The sequence below is a fragment of the Tenrec ecaudatus genome, chromosome 2, assembly GCF_050624435.1.
Source record: "Tenrec ecaudatus isolate mTenEca1 chromosome 2, mTenEca1.hap1, whole genome shotgun sequence".
Lineage (NCBI taxonomy): Eukaryota > Metazoa > Chordata > Mammalia > Afrosoricida > Tenrecidae > Tenrec > Tenrec ecaudatus.
Window position 1 is genome coordinate 183,247,515 of NC_134531.1, and position 24,509 is coordinate 183,272,023.

At 46.1% G+C, this 24,509-nt stretch overlaps 1 protein-coding gene across 1 annotated transcript in view; it reads left to right on the forward strand.

The window, feature by feature from the left end:
- The window catches only part of DOCK2 (dedicator of cytokinesis 2), a 522,265-nt gene that overhangs the window by 218,287 nt on the left and 279,469 nt on the right, over window positions 1-24,509 (forward strand). The window contains exon 28 of the mRNA XM_075542723.1: window positions 17,708-17,803. Coding sequence (XP_075398838.1) covers window positions 17,708-17,803 — 96 coding nt within the window. The remainder of the gene's footprint in view (window positions 1-17,707; window positions 17,804-24,509) is intronic.

The window sequence follows — 24,509 nt, forward strand, 5'->3', positions numbered from 1 at the left end:
GATGTACAGAACGAGTGGAGGAAGAGGAGGAGATGACACTCAATGCTCGCTCTTAAAAGAGATTGGTCAAGTACCCTCAGGATGTCAAGATGAGGAGAAAGGACCACAGTTCTGGAGGGTGGCGGTTTTATCAGCACCACGGAGAGGGACACAGCCAAGTGCATATTCTTTATACAGCTAAGTTTCTTGTTGAGGGTTGTAATTATATCCAATTTGAACTGAGAAAAAAGCATTGATGTCTGTAAAGTTACACACTTAGAGTTCTGGTTCGTTCCTCGGATTTATTGGTCTTTTCTGGCCAACTTTGCACTATTCTTTATCCAGCAACAGAAATGAGTTCAAGGATGAGATTTCAAAGCCTCTAGTTGCTGGCCATTTATTTCTCTGAGGTGTATGGTGTAATCGATCCCTAAGAAGACTGGGTGGTGAGGGCAGGCTCTGAATTCTGTCTGAGGCTGTTTTGTAGTTTAGTTTAGTTTTGTTTTCTGACCAGTCTCTTGAATGTAGTTCTGTGCTTCCCTTCCTGGGAGTGATTCTTGGAGAAGAAAGATTTTGAAAACTGAAGATGATTTTGGAAGACTGTTGAAGCCACTGTGTCAGTCTGAAGCCTCTGTTTGTTTTCTAGACGATAGGGGAGTGATTGGGAGCATTTTCCCTTTGGGAAGGAGGGTGAAATGTGTATATATTTTTTTCGCTCTCTTTACCTAAGATATCCTCTCCAGCCTTTGTGTGAGAGCAGTCTGTAATGGTGAAGGGGAGCAAGTCTGTGTCCAGAAGCTTCCCGAGTCTCCCTGCTGCCAGCTCTAGTCTCTCTTCTAGGAATTCCCTTTTTAGCTCTCCAACGTGATACTTCATATCGACGTTAATTGTGTGTTAGGTTGCTATCTGAGAGGTCAGTGGTTACAAACCACCAGCTTCGCCAAGGGGGAAAGACAAGGTTTTCTACTCCTATGAAGAGTTACAGTCTCAGAAACTCACAGGGGCTGTTCTACCCTGTCCTTTGAGGTCCCTGTGAGTCAGCATCGACTAATGGCAGCGAGTTGGGTCTTGAAGTGTGGTTAACACCTATTCTGCACCCGATGATCATCCTAGGTGTTGAACCTAAAAATGATGATACAAATATAGCTCCTGTTTTCCAGGAACTCATATACGATTCACTGTCCTTGTTCAACAGTGCAGAGGGTGAAGGACAGGGAATATGCGATCAGCTTTACCATGGAGGGCCTTACAGGCGAATCTTCTAATTCGCTCAGTCAGCACTGCCTTTTAACAAAGGGGAGTTTCTTTAAGTCAAAGAACAGTCTTACTGTGGCATTTCAAATATCAATAAGTAGGTGGAGGTATATTTGGGAAATTATTTAGGTTTGGGGAGAATATGTTGATTCTTACAAGCACTGACTCAGCTCATGGCCAAACATGACTTGGGATTGGGAATGAAGGTTGGAGAAGACACAGAGACAAAGAGCAAGGAAAGCAGGAAGATGGAGGAGAAACACTAGACTTCCAGCAGTGGATTCCAGGGGTGGGGGCGGGCAGGGAGGGGAGGCTGGGGCATGGAGCTCACATGGTGTCTATGTCTGGAGGGCATGGAGGCCATGCATTGTAGCTTTCTGGGAAAGTCACAGCAAAAGTTGTCACAACCTTAACACCTTTTTCTTATTCGTGGCCCCACAGATACATATTTTAAAGTATATTATTTCCCAAACAGCATTCATTCAACATTAAGAAAATTGTTTACTCCTTTAAAAACAATTAATAGTAAGTAACTCAAAAGTTAAACAGTGTGTGACCATCGACAGTCTAACTTATTCTCCTCCAAACCAGGAATCTTGACTTTAGCCTATGAGGCAGTTTGGAAGATGAGTATACACATTCTGTACAGTTTTTTGTGTAATAGGAAACATTCCCAGATTCCCATGGCTTCAGTGGAAATCTTAAAAGGAGCACCTTACTGCAGGGCAATTGGATTCTGGAGTGTAATTGGCACTTAAATTTTAATGGTCACACTTTAAGCCACCTGGACACAGAACCCAGGGTGTATAGGGTGTATTGACTCCACGTGGTTAATTGACATAAGGTATAAAAGTAAATGCAAATATGGACATTGATATTTGCTTAAGTATGCATATCTACACAATGAACAGTGTGCAGCAGGCCGACTACCACTGAAGTCTTATGCAGTTGCTTCTACCTTCTTTGTGTTGGGAGGCGTCCATTGGTTTATTGTTACTATCTTGATGCGTGCTTCAAGAGCAAGATGGTTCAGGGCCAGCTTCTCTGTACAATACACTATGAGAAACAACGCCATAGACAGGGGAATAAATAGGGAATTAAAAGTAACAATGAGGAGGATGTAGAGATCCTGAGGGTGTTGGAGCAACAGAAATCTAGCTGAGAGGAATTACTAAGAGGCAGAAGAAGGGGGAGCGTGATGGTGGGACAGGAGGACAGTTTTTTTTAAAAAGCAGAGGAAAGATCTGGGAAGCAAAGTTATGGATAGAAGTAAAAACATAGGCATGAACTTATGTAAATTTAGTAATTCATAAAAATAGAGCTATTGGCCTATCCACATATATTTACATGGCAATACATTGATGGGGTGGATGGACTTTGGGCCTCTGATGAAGCCCTTCCTCAGTGCAAGAACACTTTGTTCTAACAACCTGGCATTCTATAATGCTCATCCTCCAGGCATGATTGCTGAAGACAAAATGGGTGCATAAGCAAATGTGGTGAAAAAAAGTGATGGTGCCCAACTATCAAATGATTTAGCATCTTGGAGGTCTGAAGTTAAACAAGAGACCATCTAGCAGAGAAGCAACAGGCCCACACAGAAGAAGCACACCAGCCTGTGTGGTCATGAGGTGTCAATGGAATCAGGTAACAGGCATCAGAAGACACAAAACAAACAAAAACCACATATTGTTGAGAACGAGGGGGGTCAGAGCAGAGACCCCAAACCCATCTGTAGACAATAGGACATCCCTTCACAGAAGGGTCACAAGGAAGGGATGAGTCAACCAGGGTGCAGTATAGCACTGATGAAGCCTATAATACTACTCTGGTAATTTGAGACTTCCTCACCCCCACAATCATGACCCCAGTCCTGCCTTTTGAATTCTGGCTAGATCAGAGCATGTCCAGAGGTACAGATATGAGCTCATGACACACGGAATCCAGGTCAGATAAACCCCTCAGGAACAGAAATGGGAGCAGCAATACCAGGAGGGTAGAGAGAAGGTGGGAGGAGGAAGGGAGGAAGTAGGAACCAATTGCAGTGATCAATACATACCTGACCTCCCCTGTGGGGCGAATGATCAACAGAAACATAGGTGAAGGGAGGCAGCAGTCAGTGTCAGATATGAAAACAATAATAAAATAATAATTTATAATTGATCCAGAGGTCATGAGGGTGGGATGGGGGTGGGGGTGGGGGGAAAGAGGAGTTGATACCAAGGGCTCAAATAGAAAGTAAATGCTTAGAAAATAATGATGGCAACATATGTACAAATATGTTTGATACAATTGATGTACAGAAGGTTATAAGATCTGTAAGAGCCTCCAACAAAATGATTGAGACACACTGAAAAAGGAGGTCAGGCAGTGTGATCAGGGAGAGCAAACAGACGGGTTTGCTCTTCTTCCTGAGAAGTGACCTGATCATAGCACCACGAATGCCTGCATCTCGTCACCCAGCAGACACGGATTCAAATCCAGCTGCACTGTCACAGAGCTGTGCCTCTGCACAGGTTACATCAATTTCAGTGTCCCCTCCTTCGAAACATAGGGAGAAGCAGTATAACAGCCTCATTCAGTTGTGCTACAAGTTAACTCGGGACATACAAATCCTGTGGGTCCATTCTATGCTGTCTTGCTTACGGGTTGTCAGTCAGAATCGACCCGATGGCAATGTATACAGGGCCTGGTGGACATCAGGTGCTCAATAAAAATGAGATGATAAAACGACTAGTATGGATCTTATTTGATGTCTAATAATGGAATCTTAAGTACCTCCAGAGGTTTTGTGAAAATACATTGAGATAATAAAGACCAAGTACACACCTTGTTGCCTGGCACACAATAAGTATTCAACAAGCATTCATTCACGTCTGTATCCGTTGATCATGATCAAATGCTGCCATCAAGTCCACTGACTCATTGTGGCCCTATAGGGCAGGGGCAAACTGCCCATGTGGGTTCCCCAGACTAACTCTTTACAGGAGTAGGAAACTTCATCATTCACTCTCAGAGTGGCTGCTGGTTTTGAACTGCTGACCTGGTAGTTAGCATCCCAGTGTGTCACCAACCCACTACATGATCCCCGAAACCCCCCTTTTTCAAATATCAAACCACAGAAGGCAAGACATCTCAGGGGTGTGTCTTCCTGAGGGGCTCCAGCCAGCCTTCCTTCACCACCGGTTCAATGAAGGACTCCCAGACCTCGGGCCTCCCAGTCTATGCAACCTTCCTGTGCAGCAGGTGGAGGGTCTGAGAGCCCCGTCCTAGCTGCCCTTACACCTTTCATAAAAGCAACAGTACCATGGCATCTGCTGTTGTTTTTTGGGAAATGGTTTCCTTACATCCTCCCAGGTCTGCTTCAAGTATGTTTTCACCTGGGAGAGAATGGAAGTTAAAAGCATTTGATACATGGAATAAAATATCTCATAATTGGCCCCCCTTTAAGAAAAAAGATCATTGAACCCATGTGACTTTGCAGTGCTCTCTTGTCAGTTGTATCAAATTGACAATGGCGTTGTGACTTTGGAGCACCAGAGGTGGTGTCTGTAAGCCCAGTGAGGGGGTGTGGCTATGGAGGGGAAGTCTAGGCCAACAGTCCCTCCCCCCTCAAACATAGCACCAGCAGCCCCTGTTGCTTCCAGCCAGTCTCCTCTGCACAGGGTCCCTCACATTTGTATTCTGCTTTGGGGTTCTTCCCCCCAGTCGGGAAATATTTTTCACTTATCCCTGATATTACAAGATTATTGTGAAAATGTTACAAGCTGTAGCAAGAAATTATCTCTCTCGGCTCACATATCTTCCCCTCCTCCCAGGGATGCCATCGCTAATGGTTTGCCATACATTTTTTCTGACTCGTTGGACATAGTAAGATATTTCCAGAACCATTAATGGGATGGTATTATACGTGGTTCTCTGTCGCCTTCTTTCTCTGAGCATATTGAGGCTATAATTCAGGCTCAAGACACATCTACCTTGCCTTATTCCATTGTGTGAACACGCCATCATGTCGAAAATAGGATTTCTGATTTGGGGACATTTATCTCGCTTTCCAGATTTGGATATTAGAAAGTACATTGCTATGAACAGCTGTGAGCACGCATATCTTAGAGTATTTGTCTTTTTCTTCTTTTCGGACAGATTTACAGGGTGATTTACTAACTGCAAGTTGCCGCTGCCCCCATTTCTCTAGGCTCTAGGAGACGGAGTGAGTGGCAACTACAAACCAGGATCCTAGAGTCAGGCAGGCCTGGGTTGGAACTTGGAGTTGCATGTGAGCCTCAGTTTCCTCATCTGTAAGGAGGAGACTAGAAGTACTTCCCTTGCTTCTCGGAGCTGGGGAGAGTCGGGATGTGGGTCCATGCACAGGGTGAAACACTGTCCTTGTTCGCTTGCGTCGAGTCTGTTCCGACTGGTAGCAGCCGCACATGCAGCAGCAGGAACCCCTGGCGCCCCCACCGTCCTCACCCTCATGCTTGTTTGACCACATGATGGCAGCCTCTGTGTCCTTGCCTCGGGTCGAGGGCCTTCCTCTTTATGCTGCCCCATACTTTACCTAGCTCGATGCTCTTTTCCAGGGACTGGGCTCTCCTGACCACATGTCCAGAGTCCCTCCGTCTCTGCCTCTAAGGAGCACTCTGGGTATACAGCTTTCAGGACAGACGGTACTGTCCATGGTACTGTCCATATTCTGCTCCAGCACCACAGTTCAAACGTGTTGGGTTTTCTTTGGTCTTCCTTATTCAGCGTCCACTTTTCACATGCACTGGAGGCACCTGTTGACAAACACTATGAGACATTAGGATTGGCACAAGCTACAGATTCTCAAAATGCTCCCCTATGCCCATTATACAGAAAAAGAAACTGAGTCTCAGAGGGATAAGGCTGGCGAAGGTCAGTGGCAGACAAGGCAGGAAGGATCAAAGTTAAAAATAGCATCATAATCTCTGCGTATGGAAGGCTCTGTATTCAGAGAGCGCTTGAGTTGTGCGTTAGTCTGGATTGACTAGAGAAACAAATCCAGAGACACTCATATGTGTGTAAGAACAAGCTTTATATCAAAAGTAATTGAATATTAAGAAAACATCCCATCCCAGTCCAGAGTAAGTCCACAAGTCCAATATTAGCCCTTATGCCTGATACTAGTCCAAATTTCCTTTTTAGTCTCATGCAGCACATGCAATGATGCTGAATGCAGGAAGATCACAGGCCAGTGGGTAGAAAGTCTTGTGGATCCAGTGGTGGTGGAAGCACCTCAGTTCTGGCGTGGTTCTCCACATGGCTCCTCCAGCTCCAAGGCTCTGGCCGGGATCAGTGTGGCAGAAGTTCCCAGAATCCTCATGGTGGGTGTGACCTTGTGACCTGATGGACAGGCTAAACTCCACCCCTTCGCTCAAGTTGACAGATGATGTAACCACCACAAGTTGCTAACTGCAACACCAATCTTTACAAACAGCTAGCCAGCTCTGAGGGAGAAAGAAGAGACTTTCTACTCACACAGTGGGTTACAGCCTTGGGAACTCACAGGCCAGTTCTACCCTGTCCTGGAGAGTCACCGTGAATCGCGTGGACCCCAGGGCAGTGAGTTGTTTTGTTGCTGTTTGTTTTCATGATATTGAAAAGAAACATCACAGAGGCTACAGAGGGATCGAAGCACCCACCAGCTCTCCTGACCCTGCTGCCACCCTCCACGTCAAGGAAACAGTAGGACACCTGGAAGGAGCGGCCTCAGGCTGCGGCTCCTTGGAGGGCGCTGGTCTTGGGTCAGTGGTGAAACCTCTCTAATCCTCATGTTTTCCATATGGGCGTTCTCAGGAGTTTTATTTTTTAAGAATGAATCGAGTTATAGATATAAAGGCTCTAATCATAGTTTCTGACTTACAGAATGCTGTCAAAATTGGTTAGATATTATCCTCGTGGCGTACTGGTTATGCATTGGGTGGCTAACTTCAAGGTCAATAGTTCAAACCCACCAGCTGCTCAGAGGGAGAAAGAGCAGCCTTTCCACTCCCATGAAGAGCTGCAGTCTCAGAAACCCACAGGGCGGTGCTACTTTGGCCTCTAGGGTCAGCAGGGGCCGGAGTTGGCTCACTGACAGTAGTTTGGATCTGTTATTTTACCCATGCAGAGTGAGAGCCCACATCTTCTTTCCCGTTTTATGGTCTCACACTGCCAGGGACGCAAACGCTCTCCTTTATAAGTAAGGACCATCCAGGGAGTAGAGTTCCTGGGTAGTGCGAATGGCTAAGGCACTACTAACCTGAAGGCTGGAAGTTTGAGTCCATACAGAGGCGCCTTGGGAGAAAGGCCTGGAGATCAGCCGCTGTAAACCCTGTGGGGTCCACCTCCTTCCTGACACACGCAGGGGTGCCACGGGTTGGAGTCCACTTGAGGACCCCTTGTAGTAGAATCCCAGACAAAACAAGACAGGGCCAAGTTCTACCTATGAAAGGGGGGTGCTGTGTTCTCAGAAAGATGATCCTCTAGTAGGTATGGGAAATGATAGAAGCAGCAAAGTCTCCCAGCTGACTACCCCGACCTCCTTCCTCCTGCTTCTGAGTCTCTGGCAACCTCAGTGACGTGCTTCGCACAATGGTGCAGTAACTAGTTCAAACAGCAGGAAAGAAGACAGCTGGAGCCGAGCCCAAAATGCACATGAAACTCATTTTGCCTCTCAGACCAAAGTGGGAGAGAGAGCGTGACTCTGCTTCAGACGGCACGGCTTACTATCTTCTGACAATCAGATGTTTTCTTTCAAGGTGAGCGTTTGTGGAACCGTCACAATAAGAACGAAGTTTAAAAGATCTCTTATTTAGGAACACATGGGCCGTGAAAAATACTAGCAGCCATAGCTTGCAGCTGTTTGCATTGTCAGAATATGCATTATTTCTGGTTGCTTCTTTCCTAATGTCCTTTAGATTTAACTGTGCAGCTATGACCCTGTGGCCTCGATTGAAGGACTGAAAGGCTGCAAGACAAAGCAGCTAAAGCAGCCGGCTTCATCCTTGGCGGAGCACCAGCGCCGAGGCTGCCCACACGGCACGGGGCGGGGGCCCCGGGCAGCCTGGCGTGCTGCCGTGCGGCCCAGCTTTCTTGCTTTCTTTCTTTCTCTGCTAACGGCCTGCTGTAGGCCACTGGGGGTGCCGGCCCGCACAAGCCCTTTCTCAAAGCCGACTTTCGCTTTTTTCTTTCCGGGAAATCCCAGAGAAGAAGACTTTTAAAGTGTTGTGGCATGTGTGTGAGCCAATCACTTTTACTTGGGAGCGTTTATCACTTTCATCTGTGCTTCACATGCTGCTGTTCACTTGACCTGTTGGTAAGAAGGCGGGTGCTTCAAAGCCCGTGGCAGCCTCTCATTCTTTTGATTACTTTTCTGCCAGTTTTTTCGAAGCACCGTGCTGTGAAACACAGAGTGGAATCCCGTTGAAGGTAGGAGAATCAGGCACAGGGCTATATATCTTCCTACCTATTGAAAAACCACTGTGGGGAAAGAATAGAAGTAAAGGGATTTTTTTAAGGGAAAAAAAAGTGATGTATGACTTAACAGAGTTGAGGAAACATCACAGGCCAGGAGTGGAGCTGAAAACAAATCAAATCCAAAGCAAAGAATCCCCTGAAGTTTTCAGAATTGGACCCCCTTGGGGCTAGGGGTGAGGGAGAGACCCTAACAAGAGGAGGATTGAGAAGCAGACTGAGTCCGTGCAATCCCCTCAGTGGAGAGTTAGTCTACAAAGATCAAGCAGAAAGTCGGCCAATGGTGAGCAGACCCCGGCCTCAAGTGTACTCAAAGCAAGTCTCAATGAAAGCAGTCACACTGACAGTCAACATTCCAGCCTTTCCCTCCATCCAGCTTCTAGGTTGCTGGCAGGCAGGCCTTAAAACCTTTTTAACCAAAAGATCAAATCATTCCTATTTGAGGTCTCCTGATCAGAAGACTTACATGTCTTGGTACGGGAGTCTCTCCTTACTAAGTGGGGAAATCAGAGTCCACTTAACAAACGGTGCTACGCCACTGGATCTCTCTGTGCCAGGAATGACATTAGAACGATACCGTTCACCCTCTAGGAAAATTAACTCAAAATGGATCCTTGACCACAAAACTCTCATGAAGAAAATGCAGGGTCCAGCTTTAAGCCCATGCGTGTGACAACGGATTCTTAGAGATGACCCCAAGAACGTGAACCATGGAAGAAACCGTACATAATTGGACTTTTCCTAACATGACGACGTGTGTGTCCCGAGGACTTTGCTAAGAAAAGGAGACAGCCTACAGAATGGGAGAAAGTGTTTGCAAATCCTAGAACGGATATGGGTTGACTAGTCGTAGGAAGACTTAGTGAGTTGGTAAGCTGGAGTGGCCGCGGCACCAGGCTGAAACGTGACCACATTTGTGAGGATGGCACGGGACGGGGCAGGGCTTCCTTCTGCTGTCTCTCGAGTCCCTAAGTGAGTTAGAACGGGCCACCGACAACAAGAACATCCAGAATATAAAAGGGATTCCTACAACTCAACCACACACACACACACACCTCCGTTTCTACAATGAACAAATCATTTGAATACACATTTCTCTCCAAAGAAGATCTTCAAATGGTTGATAAGCACACATATAAAGTGTTGAAATTCATTCGTCATTTCCCTTGGGAAGTTCTCAACAGGGGAGGTTGTATAGCAGTGTTAGGGGATTAGACAGGCCTGAATTTGAATCCAGACCCTGTTCACTCAATAGCTGTGTGACTTGGAACTGATTTAGATCCACCGAGTGGCACCGTGGACGGGAAATCTACGTTCCCATACTACTCTGAACGCGGTGGGGTTGCCATGAGCACGAGGTGGGGTTGGCATGGTTTGGATGTGGGCTTTTATGGGAATGATAATATTATTTGGAATGTGGCTTGTGCTAACAGTCACACAGCATGGTGATTGTTGGTTGTGGTTGCTGTTGAGTGGATCCTAACTCCTCCATAATGTTGATTTGTATGCACAAGACTGGTGGAAGCAACATTGTGTGTGTGAGAGAGAGCTCTGAGAGAGAGAGAGAGAGAGAGAGAGAGAGAGAGAGAGAGAGAGAGAGAGAGTGATTTTACCACAAGGAAATTAAAAACAATGACAGAGAAACATTTTGGACAATTTCCCCCCCTCCATTCTTGCTACAAATGCAACTCTCTTTAAAAATGGACACAATCAAAACAAAGTAATGCTGCTGAGTTCTTACTAGATGGTCCTGTCTTCTCTTTGTCCTGACAGGAGGATTCATTACTTCATTTCATTTTATTATTTAAGGAATTCAGCATGAACGACAGAGGCTTTAGAGACACACAGAGAGAGGTTTTTTGAGTTGGTGGAATAAGAAGGACACACGAACGATGAAAGGAATGGAATAAAGGGAGCATCTTTCGTATGATTTGATTCCAGGTTGTGAAATGCTATTGTCTGAGCCTTCTCCTGGGAAATCACCTCATGCATGTTATGCTCTGCTATTGTTCTTCAAAGGTCGTGGGATCACAGGAGATGTAAATTCCATTCTAGAATGTCCTTGGGCTGTCGTGGGTGCAGGGTGAGCCAAGGAGGCCAGGCTGGCTCTCCACCTACCTCTGGATTGTCAACTCTCCTTCCAAGGCCTTATGCATTGGATTTCAGCATACAATTCCACTTAAAGAAAGGACTGCAAGCCCCTTTCAGATCTAACAGCCTGTAATGATTAAAAGAAAAAAAAAATCACTACAATTTGCAGTGTGTTTAGGTTGGATGGATTAATTTCTTTGCCGGGGCCATAACAGGAAGACAGATTTTGTCATTTCAATTACAAGCCACAGTTTAGTTGAATCCTGGAAGAACACTTGCCAACTGTCTCCCTCCACTTGCCTGGCACTGGAGCAATTAACAGGGTGTGATTTGTGGCTGCACTTTTACTGCTTCATACAGGTTTATCATCTTGAAAGTTTTCCATTTGCATAGATACTATACATTCTTTGGGTGACATTTGATATCACCCAGAGTGTAGATTATGCATTGCCTTGGTTTTGCTATGTGCTGGGAATGCCTAACCCAGCCAGGCACAGATGCAGACCCAGGGGTTATGAGTTGCAGCCACCATTTATTGAGTGCTCACTATGGTTCAAACTCTACTCGGCTGTCTAATCACCTGCCTGAACACCCTGCTACCCAGCCTCCTCTTTGGGGAGCTTTCAGGGTGAAATGAATTGAGTTTGACAGTTTCCAACATTTAAATATCAAACGTCCAGAGCAGTCTAATTGCTGATCTTTGGACTCAGGAGAAAAGACTTTTTTTTTTTTTTAATTAAAAAGGGAGCAGGAAGTTCACAAGAAAAAAAGGTGGGTTAAGTATTTCTATTTGTAAAGGAAGAGATATAATCCTGGAGGGGGACATCCAATGCATGTACGTTGATTTAATGACAAAGGAATGCGAAGTGGCTAAGGGAGCTGTGAATACATAGCCCTGACGTTTTCTCAAACGCATCAGAAGTCACAGGAGGCTCACTTAGAAGTTGGCCCCACTTGACAGAGGAGAGAGAGGCTGAGAAGGTCTCACGGCAATGCCCAGAGGTCTGTGTTTGTGCTCGTCTGCCCATGGGCATGTGAGCACGGAGCAGGCTCTGCAATCCAATGGATGACTCTGGATCCTTGCTCCCCTCTGCCTCCCTCCCCTCCCCTCCCAAACACCCACACCCTCAATTCCCTGAGTGATCCTGGAGAAGTTATTTACCCTCTCTGGGCTTCAGTGTCCTTGTTTGAAACTGGAATACTAATGTCACCCAATGTGCTGGGGGTGTGATGAAGTGCTGAGCGCCCAGTGTACCGCTCACACCACAACACTGTCGGCCCTGCGTGCTGTTCTCATCAGTCACATCACGTTTCCATACCGCGAGGAATGTTCTTATAGATTGCTGCTGTTGCCACAACTCAGACCCATTCTGGCCCCGCGCGTGTCGCAGAGGACTGCTCCGTGGAGTTTGCAAGGCTGAGGGCTTTTGGAAGGAGACTGCCAGATATGCCTTCTTAAGAAAAGCACCTTTACATGGGGTCAAACCAGTAACCATTCGGTGAATAGATGAGCTCTCATCTGTTTGTACTGAGAGAGAGAGAGAGAGAGAGAGAGAGAGAGAGAGAGAGAGAGAGAGAGAGAGAGAGAGAGAGAGAGAGAGAGAGAAAATAGAAGAAGAAGAAGAAGAAGAAGAAGAAGAAGAAGAAGAAGAAGAAGAAGAAGAAGAAGAAGAAGAAGAAGTAATGAAGGAATTGGAAATCAAGGGGAAGACTTTGGTGAAGCTGAGTAGGAAAGGGAGACCTTGCCCTCTCTCCAAACATCAGGCAGGAAGCACCACACCCAGAGAGGGCTGGGTGGTAGAGAAGATCAAGGTTAGCGAGGGGCTGAGATCTGGCTGGTCCTAATGGAGCATGGGAATTTGCCTCCATGACACATCAGTCCTCTTGGATGCCCTGGTGGCACACATGCTGCCGGTGGGTCCTGTGGAGCGGGAGCATCCGGAAGTCGCCAAAGTGCAGGGGAGATGAGTCTGGGGCCAAGAGAAAGGTGCTCAGGTCTGTGGATCTGTGGATGAGGATGAACTTGCAGCACATCGGGAGAGGAACACCCTGAACACCAGCCCGCCTTTCTTTGCCCTCTGCCAGCCACCTACCACCTGTTTCCTTTCCATTGGTTATTACGAGGCAACACCTCAGCCGAGGGCAGCAAGCCTCATAAGGAACATGTGAAAGAGCATAACTGGTCAGCTGCTTCCCCTGCTTTGCTTTGGCTCTGGCCAAGCATCTGGTCTCGAGCTCAGCCATCCAGCGCCAGGGTTTCATAATGCGCTGTGCTGTGGTTCTCCACCATCAGAACCAGCAGCGTCACCTACTTGTAATTCAGAACGGACTCCTAACCAGGCTCCAGGCAAAGCTACAGAACCTGTAAAAAGCAGGCGTGCGGGAATGCATGGAGCGCCCCCTGCCTTCCACACCCAAAGTTCCCAATAGGTCAGCTGGTCTTGCTGTCAGTTGCCGTTAGGTCCCTTCTGACTTACAACAGCCCTATATCTAGCAGTTTTAAGGATGTGATGGGTTTTTTCCCCTTTTAATTATCAATGGGGTGGAAGTTTCCAGAGCAGATCACCAGTTTCACATGCACTAATTCAGACACACGCCTCACTCATCCATTGCAGCCCCTCAATGGGCCACCGCTGATGCCCCTTCCTCCCTGTTTCCATTCCTCCTCCCCGCCCCCCCAGCCCTCTCACCTCCCTCCCTGGAAAACACCACCCTTTGTATTTTCGTGGTTGCTCACTGTAACATGGGGTGAGTTCAGTTCCAGATGGAAGGGTGATTAAGTGGTGCTTCCCATCTCTATCCAACCAGGAAGCCTGATCTTTTTCATGGTTTCTCTTTTGTCTCGTGTGCTTTCCCATTCTACCCAGGACTTTCTACTGGGATCCTTTGCAAATCATCTGGTTCTTCTGTTCTCAGGGTCTCAGAGACTGATGTTCACATGGCCCGTTGGCTCATTGGACTAATTATTTCCATACGTCTTTCAATTTTTTACAACTCTTCTGTCTTTTGGATGAGGAGGGACCGGTAGACGAACTTTAGATGGCTGCCCAGGAGCTTACGAGGTCCCAGTTGCAAGTGCTCAAAGTAGGGCATAGAATGCTGTATTTGTGAACTATGCGACCCCCGGTGGCTTTGGTGTCCCCCAGGGGGCACTGAGCCTCGGGCCCAGTGACTCCTTCTCTCAAAGTGTTTCCTTATGACTACGAAGTTTCTGTAACTTTGTCCCTTGTATATCCCATCGAATTCATGGTTCCTGCTTAGATATCAGAAGTGACTGGTTCCTCTTTCTAGGTAGCTTCTCATTTTTCCTGGACTTCTCTCAGACTTCTTTCCTTGTCTTTGATTTGGGGAAGTTTGATTATGACATGTGGTGTGATTTTCTTTCGGGGTTCATTCAGCTGCCTTCATGCATGTCTTCTTGTCTTTCATGATGTTATGGGATTTTTCTCCTGATAATTCTTTGACAGTTTTCTCTGTGTCTTCTGTTGTTTCCTGCTGTTCTGGAATTCCAATCACATATAAATTATTCCTCTTGATAGTGACCCACAGAATTCTTAGTCTCTTAGAATATTTTTTTGTCCCTTTAGTACATTAGTATTGTGATATTGGTGTTTAAGAACACTAATTCATCCTCCTATTGATTCAGTTGTACTCGATTGCTTTTTTAATGTATGATCCATTCCCTGAAATCTAGTATTCATCTTCTGTATTTATATTTTCTGTTTATATGGTTTCTAATATATATTTTATTTTGTCACTTTGTTTTGTAGCTGTTTTATGACTTCTAAATGTTTGTATGTGTGCTCGTGTGTGCATGTGTATGTGTGTGTAGTGCATTTGTGTTTTGTTTGCCTTTATTGATCTCTCAATTCATTGAAGGAGTCTAAATACCATTCTTTTAATTCCTTATCAGGTAATCTCAATATATTTTATTCCCAAGAAAGATCTTCTGGCTTGGTCATTTGTGTGAGCTACACTGTCTTGTCTCTTCATGTAATTGAACATTGTGGTGGTATTGCATTTATCTTTAATTGATGATTGTATGTTGACTAGGCTGTAACCCTCCTCTTGGTGGGTGTAACAGAGAATAAAAGTATTGTGCACTTCTCTGTTTGCTATTCATCTCACACAGTTGAGGACAGGTTTGGCTGGTGTTTTCTGCTAATGATTGTCAGGTGATACATGAGTGAGGTAGTGGTTGTTACACAGGAGGTATAGATGTGGCCAAGTTATGTCAACACTATTCTGTCTTTCATCAGGTAAGGGAATGTGGGGGTGGAGGTGGCAAGAAAAAAGAAAAGAGGCAGCAAAAGAGGAAATCATTAAAAAAATTTAAAAATACAAACAAAAAGGATGAAGAAGATAGAAAACAGCAATAAAATGAATCTAATAAAAATGAAAGGGAAAATTAGGGTAGGGAAAAAGAGAAAAAATGAAGAAAATATAAATAAACAAAACTAGAGTGTGGGGAGTAGGGACTAGTTAGAAAATAACTAAGAGAAAGTAAAAAAGGAGAAGAAAAGAAAAAAAGATGCTCAGAGGTCCAAGATTATCAACCATAGCAGTTGCATTGTTTTGGTGTGTGTGTGTGTGTGTGTGTGTGTGTGTGTGTGTGTGTGTGTGTGTGTGTTATATAGAGTCTGTGTGACATGTCTGCGATGTGACCTTTGGAAGCAAATTGCCAGGCCTGGCTTCAAGGCGCCTATACAAACTTCCTCACCATGCAGTGTTGGCGTCTACTAGTGTTCTAGGGCAGCATTAAAGTTTCACAGACTCGGTGGCTTAAAACTGCAGACATCCATTCTCTCCAAGTTCTGAAGACCAGATCAGATTCATTATGTTGGCAGAGACATATTTTCTCCAAAGTCTTTTTAAAATCATTTGGTTGTGGGTTCATACAACTCTTATCACAATCCATACATCCATCATTGTGTCAAGCACATTTGTACATTTGTTGCCATCATCATTCTCAAAACATTTGCTTTCTATTTGAGCCCTTGGTATCAGTTCCTCATTTCTCCCCTTTCCCTGCTCCCCACTCCCTCATGAACCCTTGATGATATATAAATTTGCAATATTTTGTCATATTACTGTCTGACACTTCCCTTCACCCACTTTTCTGTTGTCCACCCCCCAGGGAGGAATCTATATGTAGATCCTTATAATCAGTTCCCCTTTCTACCGCCTTCCCTCCACCCTCCCGGTATTGCCACTCTTACCACTGGTCCTGAAGGTATCATCTGACTTAGATTCCCTGTGTTTCCAGTCCCTATCTGTACCAGTGTACATCCTCTGGTCTAGCCATATTTGTAAGGTAGAATTGGGATCATGATAGTGAAGGAGGGGGAGAGGAAGCATTTAGGAACTAGAGGAAAGTTGTATGTATCATCCTTGCTACACTGCCTCCTGAATGATTCTTCTCTTCCCTACAACCCTTCTGTAAGGAGATGACCAGTTGCCTACAGACGGGTCTTGGGTTCCTAATCTGCACTCCCCCTCATTCACAATCATTTCATTTTTTTGTTCTTTGATTCCTGATATCTCATACTTTGGACACCTCATGACCATACAGGTGGCGTGTCTCCAAAGTTTTTAAGGACAAATTCTTTCTTGTCTCTTCCAGTTTCTGGTAGTCCCACACATGCATGGGTGTGTAGTGATTATATATTTATTTTATATATATATATATATAATCTGCCTTTGACTTCACATGGCGAGGGTTTGTGTCTTCTGTTTTCTTATTTTATAAGAATACCATTCAAAAGGAGACTCAAATTCACCTGCCCTAGCATTATCTCATCATAACTAATTTTAGCTGCAATGACCCCATTTCCAAGTAAAACCACATTCTGAGTTTTCAGGTGGTGCAGTGGTTACTCATCAGACTGGGATCTGCAGGGTTGGCTGTTTGAAACTACCGGAAGCACCACAGAAGAAAGACTGGGCTTTCTATTTCCCTAAACAGTCACCATCTTAGCAAGCTACAGGGGGTTGCTAAGAGTCAACATTAATTCAATGACAGTGTGAGAGAGAGAAGATATCAATGTATCTGTTTTGGAAGGCAGGACACAATTGGCTCTACAGAAGTTTATGAAGTGTGCAAAGCAACATCTGCTACACAAGTGCCTCATAGTTACCTACAAGTCGCCCCTGTTCCTGGGCTCCAGAAATACTGCGTCTTCCCTTGGCCCCTCTAGCCCTTGTCATTGCCCGGTCTCATGCCATTCTCACAATGGTCCTTGTGTTTGAGTCCATCGATACAGCCACTGGGTCAATTCGTCTTGTCCCAGGCCTTCCTCCATTTTGGAGGCCCACTGCATTACCAGCATGCTGTCCTTCTCCTCTCTCCCGATGCCATGTCCAATGTGCGTCAGATGAAGTCTCTCCCTCCTTGCCTGCTAGGGGTTGTCATTGTTTCCCACTGTTGTTAACGCTGGGTTACCCAGTAATCTTTTGTGGTGTCTTAGCTTCTCCAATACCCGAATAACAGATCTCCTGCATTCAATGTCCTATTTGTTACTGTTTATATGTTGATTGTTAACCACGAAGAAATCAAGATTTTGAGAAGTGTAGTAATTTAGTCAGTGTAGTACAGCTATGTCTTTTCAGAGCTAGTATTATAAAGTAAAAGTTTCTGAATCTTGTTCTAATTCTGATTCTAGTACTCGAGACCTTAATCATTAAGCTACAAAGGATTAGTGGAATCCCTGGTGTCCACTGTGGGGCGTAAACGGGGCTGGAGCTGTGACGATGCTGAGGCTCTAAGGACAATGGTGCTGGTATTGTTGTCCTCAGGCTGAAGATGATCTTGCAGGCCGCCATGTGTGATCAGTGTTGCTGTGTTTTGGGGAAGAATCATAGCGGCACAGTGTTCTGGTTGTCATGGATGCTTCCACCTCTGTTACAGGCCTTCACCTACCATCATATTCAAGAGATCATGGTCCAGCTGCTTCGCACCGTGAACCGGATGGTTATCATGATGGGCCGGGATCATCAGCTGATTGTGAGTAGATCTTTCCCTCTTGGCAAATGTTTGAAACTCTTCGGATCAATGGATGGGTGTTCTGGAAGACCGAGCCATGTCAACCAGTGCCGACGGTTGCTTTGTTCTGGAGTTCACGGGTCAAGGTTTTACTATCCAAGGTGTGGGAACATGGGAGTTGCTCAAGTTGTTGAAATGAAACAGGGCTTGGGGCTTATCTGCCACGTTGGACATGCCAGCAGAGGTGGAGTGCCCTTGGTAAAAATGCAGCAGTGAGAGACACTATCTCTTGGTGGGGATGGCACCGCGGCCCAGGTGCTAGCCCATTAGCAATCTTGCCTTTGGATGGGAAGTCAAGTAGTTTCTAGTCTTAAGGTCATGTGCGCTTTGGTAACGGCATGGTTTCATCGACTATTATCCCTGGCATGGATGCCAGCTCATGCCAGGTGTCTCCTGAACTCTGGATTTTGCTTTTTTTTTGAACACTCTTTCTTGAAATTTAGGCGAACCTTACTCAATAGTCAGTATTTCCCTTTCCAGACTCTGAGCTCATCTAGAATTCCATAGTCTCTGCTCGTTTTATTTTAAACCAAAAGCCCAATTCATCTACAGGAGCCGACCGCTATCTTTAATGAGCACATCCACCCAACCATTAACTCCTTCTCAGACTCCCAGGAATGCCCTTGCTCTGGGTGCTGCGCTCACACACAAGACATGACTCATGTCTCACACAAAGCCTGTTCCCTGGCCCTGAGCTCTCTTTCCCGCCAGAGCCCATGGGCTTTTCTTCTGGTTCTAATCCGACCGTGGTCACGGCGTGACCTAATCAGAGAGGCGGGCCCTGACTCTACTGTCAGAAACATCTGATGCTTGCCCATCTTTTCCTTGTCTTTATTCTTCTTACCCCATGAAATATGTATCAAGTCATGTATTTGTTTATGGCCCATGAGACTCTGAGCTTCAGGAGAATAAGGATTCCAATCCCCACCGGTTTCGTTCATGACTGCATCGCCGGGACCAACAACAGTGCCTGACACGCAGGAGGCGCGCAGTGGTGACATACTAGGTGGGGGAACGGAGGGTGAGGCAAGCACTCCATTCTCTGACGAGGACACTGAAACTGAGATGCCATGTCGGACTAGACCAGTTAGTGGTCAGGACGCCTGCTCTCTCCAGAACCACTGAAGAGCCCGCATTTTATGGGAATCCTGCCTATTTAACTTTTGGCATCTAATTAAAAAAAAATTAAAACACAGATTCCCAAACAGCTTGATTTAGCTTTGGAGAAGCCTATCTGGTGTGTCTTCTTTAAACTACTGTAGTGAACGCCAGGTTTAGGGTGTTGAATGGTGATCCACTATACTCCTCTCCAAAAACACAAACATCAGTTCTTGGTAAGAATATTGTTCTTACCATAGCTGGGAAAGGGTGTGATCCCGAGAAACGGCGGTGGCTAACAATCTTCTTTTTGCCCATTTGGTTCTGTGTCTGCCTCTCTCCTGCTGTGATGCGCTGCCATTGAGTGGGCTCCACTCATGGCGGCCTTACGTGTGACAGCAGGTCGTGTTGTGGGGCTCCTCCTCACGGCGATGTGATTGAGTTCATGGTCACAGCTGTTGGGGAGTGCCTTCCAACCCAGGGAGTTCTTCCAGCTCCATAGCGGACACGATCCTGTTACAATCTGTACGATTTTCATGGGGAAATGTTTGGAAGTAGATGACCAAGCCTTTAATTATTCCTAGCCTGTCTTAGTCTGGAAGATTCCCCAAGACCTGTCCTCCATGCTGGTCTTTGAAATACGAGTGGTGTAAAAATGTCCAGCAACAGAACAACAGGCCAGCCAGCACATGGTGACAAAAGAGACAGATGTGGGGGTGAAAGTGCATTTGCTCAGCGTTTGTGATGGACATTTTAAAAGTGGTGACATCTCTAGGGAGCACCAGCAGAATCAGGCGCTCCTGCCTTTCCGGGGTAGAGCGGAAGCTGGAGTGTGTCTTGCCGGCCATCTTTGCACCTCAGGGGTATCACCGTGTCTTACCCAATTACAGGCTGCCCTGCCTCTTGCTCCCGTAATACACCCTCGAGACGCACTTTCTGATCCCTTCCCTATGGGGCATGCCGAACCATGCACCGCCTCCCAGCTGCCTCATCCCCTCCGAGCGGGCTCTTCACTCTCTCGCTCTCCTGTAGAACAGTCTTTTATAGCAGACGAGCAAGTGATGTCTGTTACAATCTTCCTTTGCATCCAGTGCAGTGTACCTCTCCGTCTCTCTGCATCACTCACAGGCTCCAGACCACAGCGCGGCCCTCATTCACTTACAGTTAGTTCTTTGAGCCTCTGACTGACTGCTTTCGCCTGGCTGCTTGCTCTCCCAAGGCAGCTCCTCATGGCTGCCCTTTAATCATTCCCGGGACCTGCCCTACTCTGAAACGTCCAGTTGCTTCCCACTGCCTTCCAAAAACAGTCATAACTGCATTGGCCTCACCATTCACCGCTTCGGTGACATGATTGAAAGTGATGTTTTCATCCCCTCATCTCCAGCCAATGCGTCTCTGGATAGTGTCCAGGCTCTCTCTCTCTCTCTCTCTCTCTCTCTCTCTCTCTCTCTCTCTCTCTCTCTCTTTCTCGGTTTCTCGGTTGGTGTGTACCTTTCTCTTTGCCAGAAGTTCTGCATCTGTTCCCTTAACTTGTCCAAACTCTACTTGGCCTTCAAGGTTGAAGGTCAGAGCACTCCTTTCGAAGCCGCTCCAAATCTCAACAGCCTGACTGTGATCTCCCCCTATTCTAAATCACACAGCTCTCTCCACCTTTTAGCTTTAGAGGTGATTGCGCACTTTACATTGTACCCGTGATGAGCATTGGTCTGACGGGCTTTAGTGAATGCCCACCGAGGCAGAGCCACTGCCGTAATCCGGCTCTAGAAGGCTCCCATCACCCTGAGCACTCCCCTGCCCAGTGCTGATGAACAACTGCTAGACCTTTTGTTCCCGTAGATCTGTCTTTCCTGGAAGTTTCATGTGCCGGTAAATGAAGTCACAGTGTGAGACTTTGGGCACCTGTCTTGTCTTCTTAGGCTAATGTTTTGGAAGTTCATCCATATTCTTGGCTTCTTGGCGCATTTGGATTGCCCAGTAGTACTCCGTGACTTGAATAGACCACCTTTCACCTGCCCAGTTGATGGATATTTAGATCACTTCCAATGTTTGCTTGTTATGAATATCCACCTGCAAGTATTTTGTAGCTAAGCTTTTGTTTCTCTTGGATCACGATCTAGAGATGAAATTTCTTTGATAAGCAATTGCTTATCTTTTTAAAAAATAATGTTGTTGGGGGCTCGTACAACTCTTATCACAATCCATACATCCACCTATTGTGTCAAACACATTTGTACATTTGTTGCCATCATCATTCTCAAAACATTTGCTTTCTACTTGAGCCCTTGGTATCAGCTCTTCATTTTTCTCTTCCCTCCCACTCCCCCTCCCTCATGAACCATTGATAATCTATAAATTATTATTATTTTGCCAATGCTTTTTCAGAGCGGTGGCTGTACCCTTTTATGTTCCTCCCAGCAAGTGCTGAAGTTTCCATGTGCTTCGTAACACTTGGCATTGTCTGCAGTGTGGGTTTAGGGTGTTCTTGTGGGTCTGTGGCCGTGTGTGATTGTCACTGAGGGTTGCATTTCTTTGATGACTAAGGGCGTTGAGCACCCTTTATCATTCTCTGTCACTTTCTTTGGTCATGTTTGGCTGTGAATTGACCAGAGTCCCCTTCTGCCAAACTGAGCAGTGAAGGCTAGGGGCCATCTGTATAATGGGGTGCAAATAGACACCCCTCCTAGAACGTCTTTGAAAATGAGACGGGATAATGCATGCCAGGCATTTGAACATTTGCTCCTGTACACCATCTCCATGCAGCATCGCATGAGGACCTACTGTGTACCCAGCAAAACCCCAAACTCGCTGCCATAGAGTCAATGCCCACTCATAGCGACCCTGTAGGACAGACAAGAACTGGCCCTGTGCGTTTCCAAGACTGTAACTCTTTTGGGCAGTAGAACGCCTCCTCTCTCTCCTGTGGAGCGGCTGGTGGTTTCAAACTGCTGACTTTATTGTTACCAGCCCAATGCCCAATGGAACCTCTAAGATCACCAAGAGTCCTCAGAAAAACGAAGTTAGGTGTGGTCAAAATGACTTTGACTTCTCCCACATTATGTCAGTCAAGCAACTCAAACTCACTGAGCCAAACTCAGCTCCTCAGCAGTCCCCAGCACCCACTCCTTGCCCTCCTTGCATTCACTCTCCAGTCATGGCACACCCTCCTGGAACTGGGGAGAGCTGGTCGTGACTCCTCTGCACCCGCCCTTTCGAATCACTCACCAAATCCCTGGTTTCTGTACTCCTGGCCCTGGTTTCTTTCCGCCCAGGGCTCGCTGTACTAAACTCAAATGCAGCCCAGCCGGCTGTCATTGAGTCCATTCCCCTCACAGACGTCCTGTCGGACAGAGGAGAACCCCCTGTGCATTTCCAGGACTGAATATTTTTATGGGAGCAGAGAGCTTCATATTTCTCCTTTGGAGCAGCTGGTGGTTTCAAACTCCTGATCTTGCAGTTGCCAGCCCAACTCATAACCCAACAGGGGACCACATTTAGAGGCATTTTCTGATTTTTGTGCCTCTGCAACCTCAGAGGGCAAGGGCTGGCATATCGTGTGCACTCAGTAGATGTTTGTTAAGTGGACAGATGAACTGAAGGAGGAAACAGTCCCTGAGCACGTGGCACTTCTTCACACACCTCTGTTTTTACCTAGACTTCCCCGTGTGGGCTGCTTTTCCTTTTAATAAATTACTTTAAGAAGTATCGTGAACCTGGATTACAGGGAGTGCATTAGCAATGCCAGGAGCTGCCTGTGTGGACTTTTCCTGCCCCCTGGCCTCCGTCCAGGGGCCTGCAGAGCTCTCGGTTGCAAGCTGTGTCATTCGTAGTGATGGCTCTTGAGTTTGCCAGTGTAATAACAATGAAGAAATGCTGAGTTGGGATGGTTAGAGGCTTGTAGCAAGCACCCCTCAGTGGGAGTAGGGAGATACCTGAAATAGAAGGATGAGGTAAACGGGCTGTTCTTAAGGTAGAGCTCCATTTCCATAAAATAGGCCTGTCCAGTAATTCTGGGGAAAGAATGGTCTCCTCCAAATGAGAGAAAATGATATTGGAAAGTAATTACTCAGAGGTCAGAGGTGACTTTCCTCGTGCCGGAGGCCGCAAGTTAATTTTGAATGGAAATTTAACAAGCAGGAGAGATCCCTATTCCACCATCCCTTTTAATTTTCCAGATGTGATTTTTATTAGTTAGTTTATATTAACTTTGGAATATTAAATGATCCATATTTACGGCAAACACCAGGCATGTCTGCCCACTGCCATGAGGTTGATTCCAAGTTATAACGACCTTGTTGGGCCGAGGAGAGCTGCTCTATCGGGCTTGGGAAACGGTAAGTCTTTACAGGGACAGAGAGCTTCAGCTTTGTTCTGCAGAGCAGCTGGGTGTGTGCCCTGAGAGCTTGCCTGTCACGCGCACGTCTCAGACACAAAGCCCACTGCCTTTGGGTTGATTCTTTGCTCTTAGCACCCGGGAAGAACTGCTCCTTGGGGTTGCTGGGACTGCAACTCTTTACAGGAGGAGCTGGCCTCTTCCTGGAAGTGGCTGGTGGTTTTGAACCGCTGATCTTGCGGTTAGCCTGTGCACTATGCCAGCAGGCCTCTGAAACCCCAAGAAGGCCTTGATCAGGCTTAGGGCAACTGATTGCTCCTCATGTCATTCGGTGGGATTGCATGGTGACGTTTTGTTCATAGTTGTCTATGTGGGAACACTGCGTGAAGGGGTGATACCCATCAAAACCATAGGACCACAGCCCTCGGGCTGGGTGTTTAATGCATACGGAGTATTGTAATTATCGTTTGTTGTGGATTGTCTGCCGGAACAATGAATTGTTGATGGTGACAGGTGAGCAAAGGAAACGTAAAAACAAAAGCAAAGGAAATGTGAACCTGACTGCTGTTCTCTCCTCCTGCTGCTGCCAGAAAGTACCCTGCCAGACGATGTCTGTTCACTGAAGTTACCGATGGGCTGTCTTAGATGCTGAGGAGGCCTGGTGGAAAGGACGCTTTGGGCACTGAGGAACAAGAGGAACCAATTCTACAGAGAATTGGCTCTGTGGCTTTGTGCCAATTGAACCTCTCTAGACCCTGGTGTCTTCTGTGAAATGAATTACATTATTTTTGAGGTCTTTTTCTTCTGTCGGCATGTCTTAATTTAGCTAATGCCCATCCTCTTTCCCCAGCTCTCAAGATCACAAATCAGGGACAAAAAGTAAATTTCCTTTGCTTGCAAACGCTATTTGATTGGTGATGACTGCCTGTCACATACTTTGAGAAGGATTTAGAGACTCCATCATGGCTCTGTTGGAAGAAGTATTGAATTGATTAGTGATGTCTATCACTAGTGTGGGTTTAGAGAATGATGTTGTGTGCAGACTATTTCCAAATTAGTAGACATAGATCGAGATCACTGGTGTTTGTCTGTCCCGTGGTTTTGTATAAATTATATGTTATTTTCATATTGTCTGTCAGTTCCTATAGAAGGCTGTGGAATAAGAGCAGAATAATGAAGGAATGGCTATATTTTAGAGATCAATTAGCAAATTATTTGCTGAGGCTTTAGGTCAGAGTG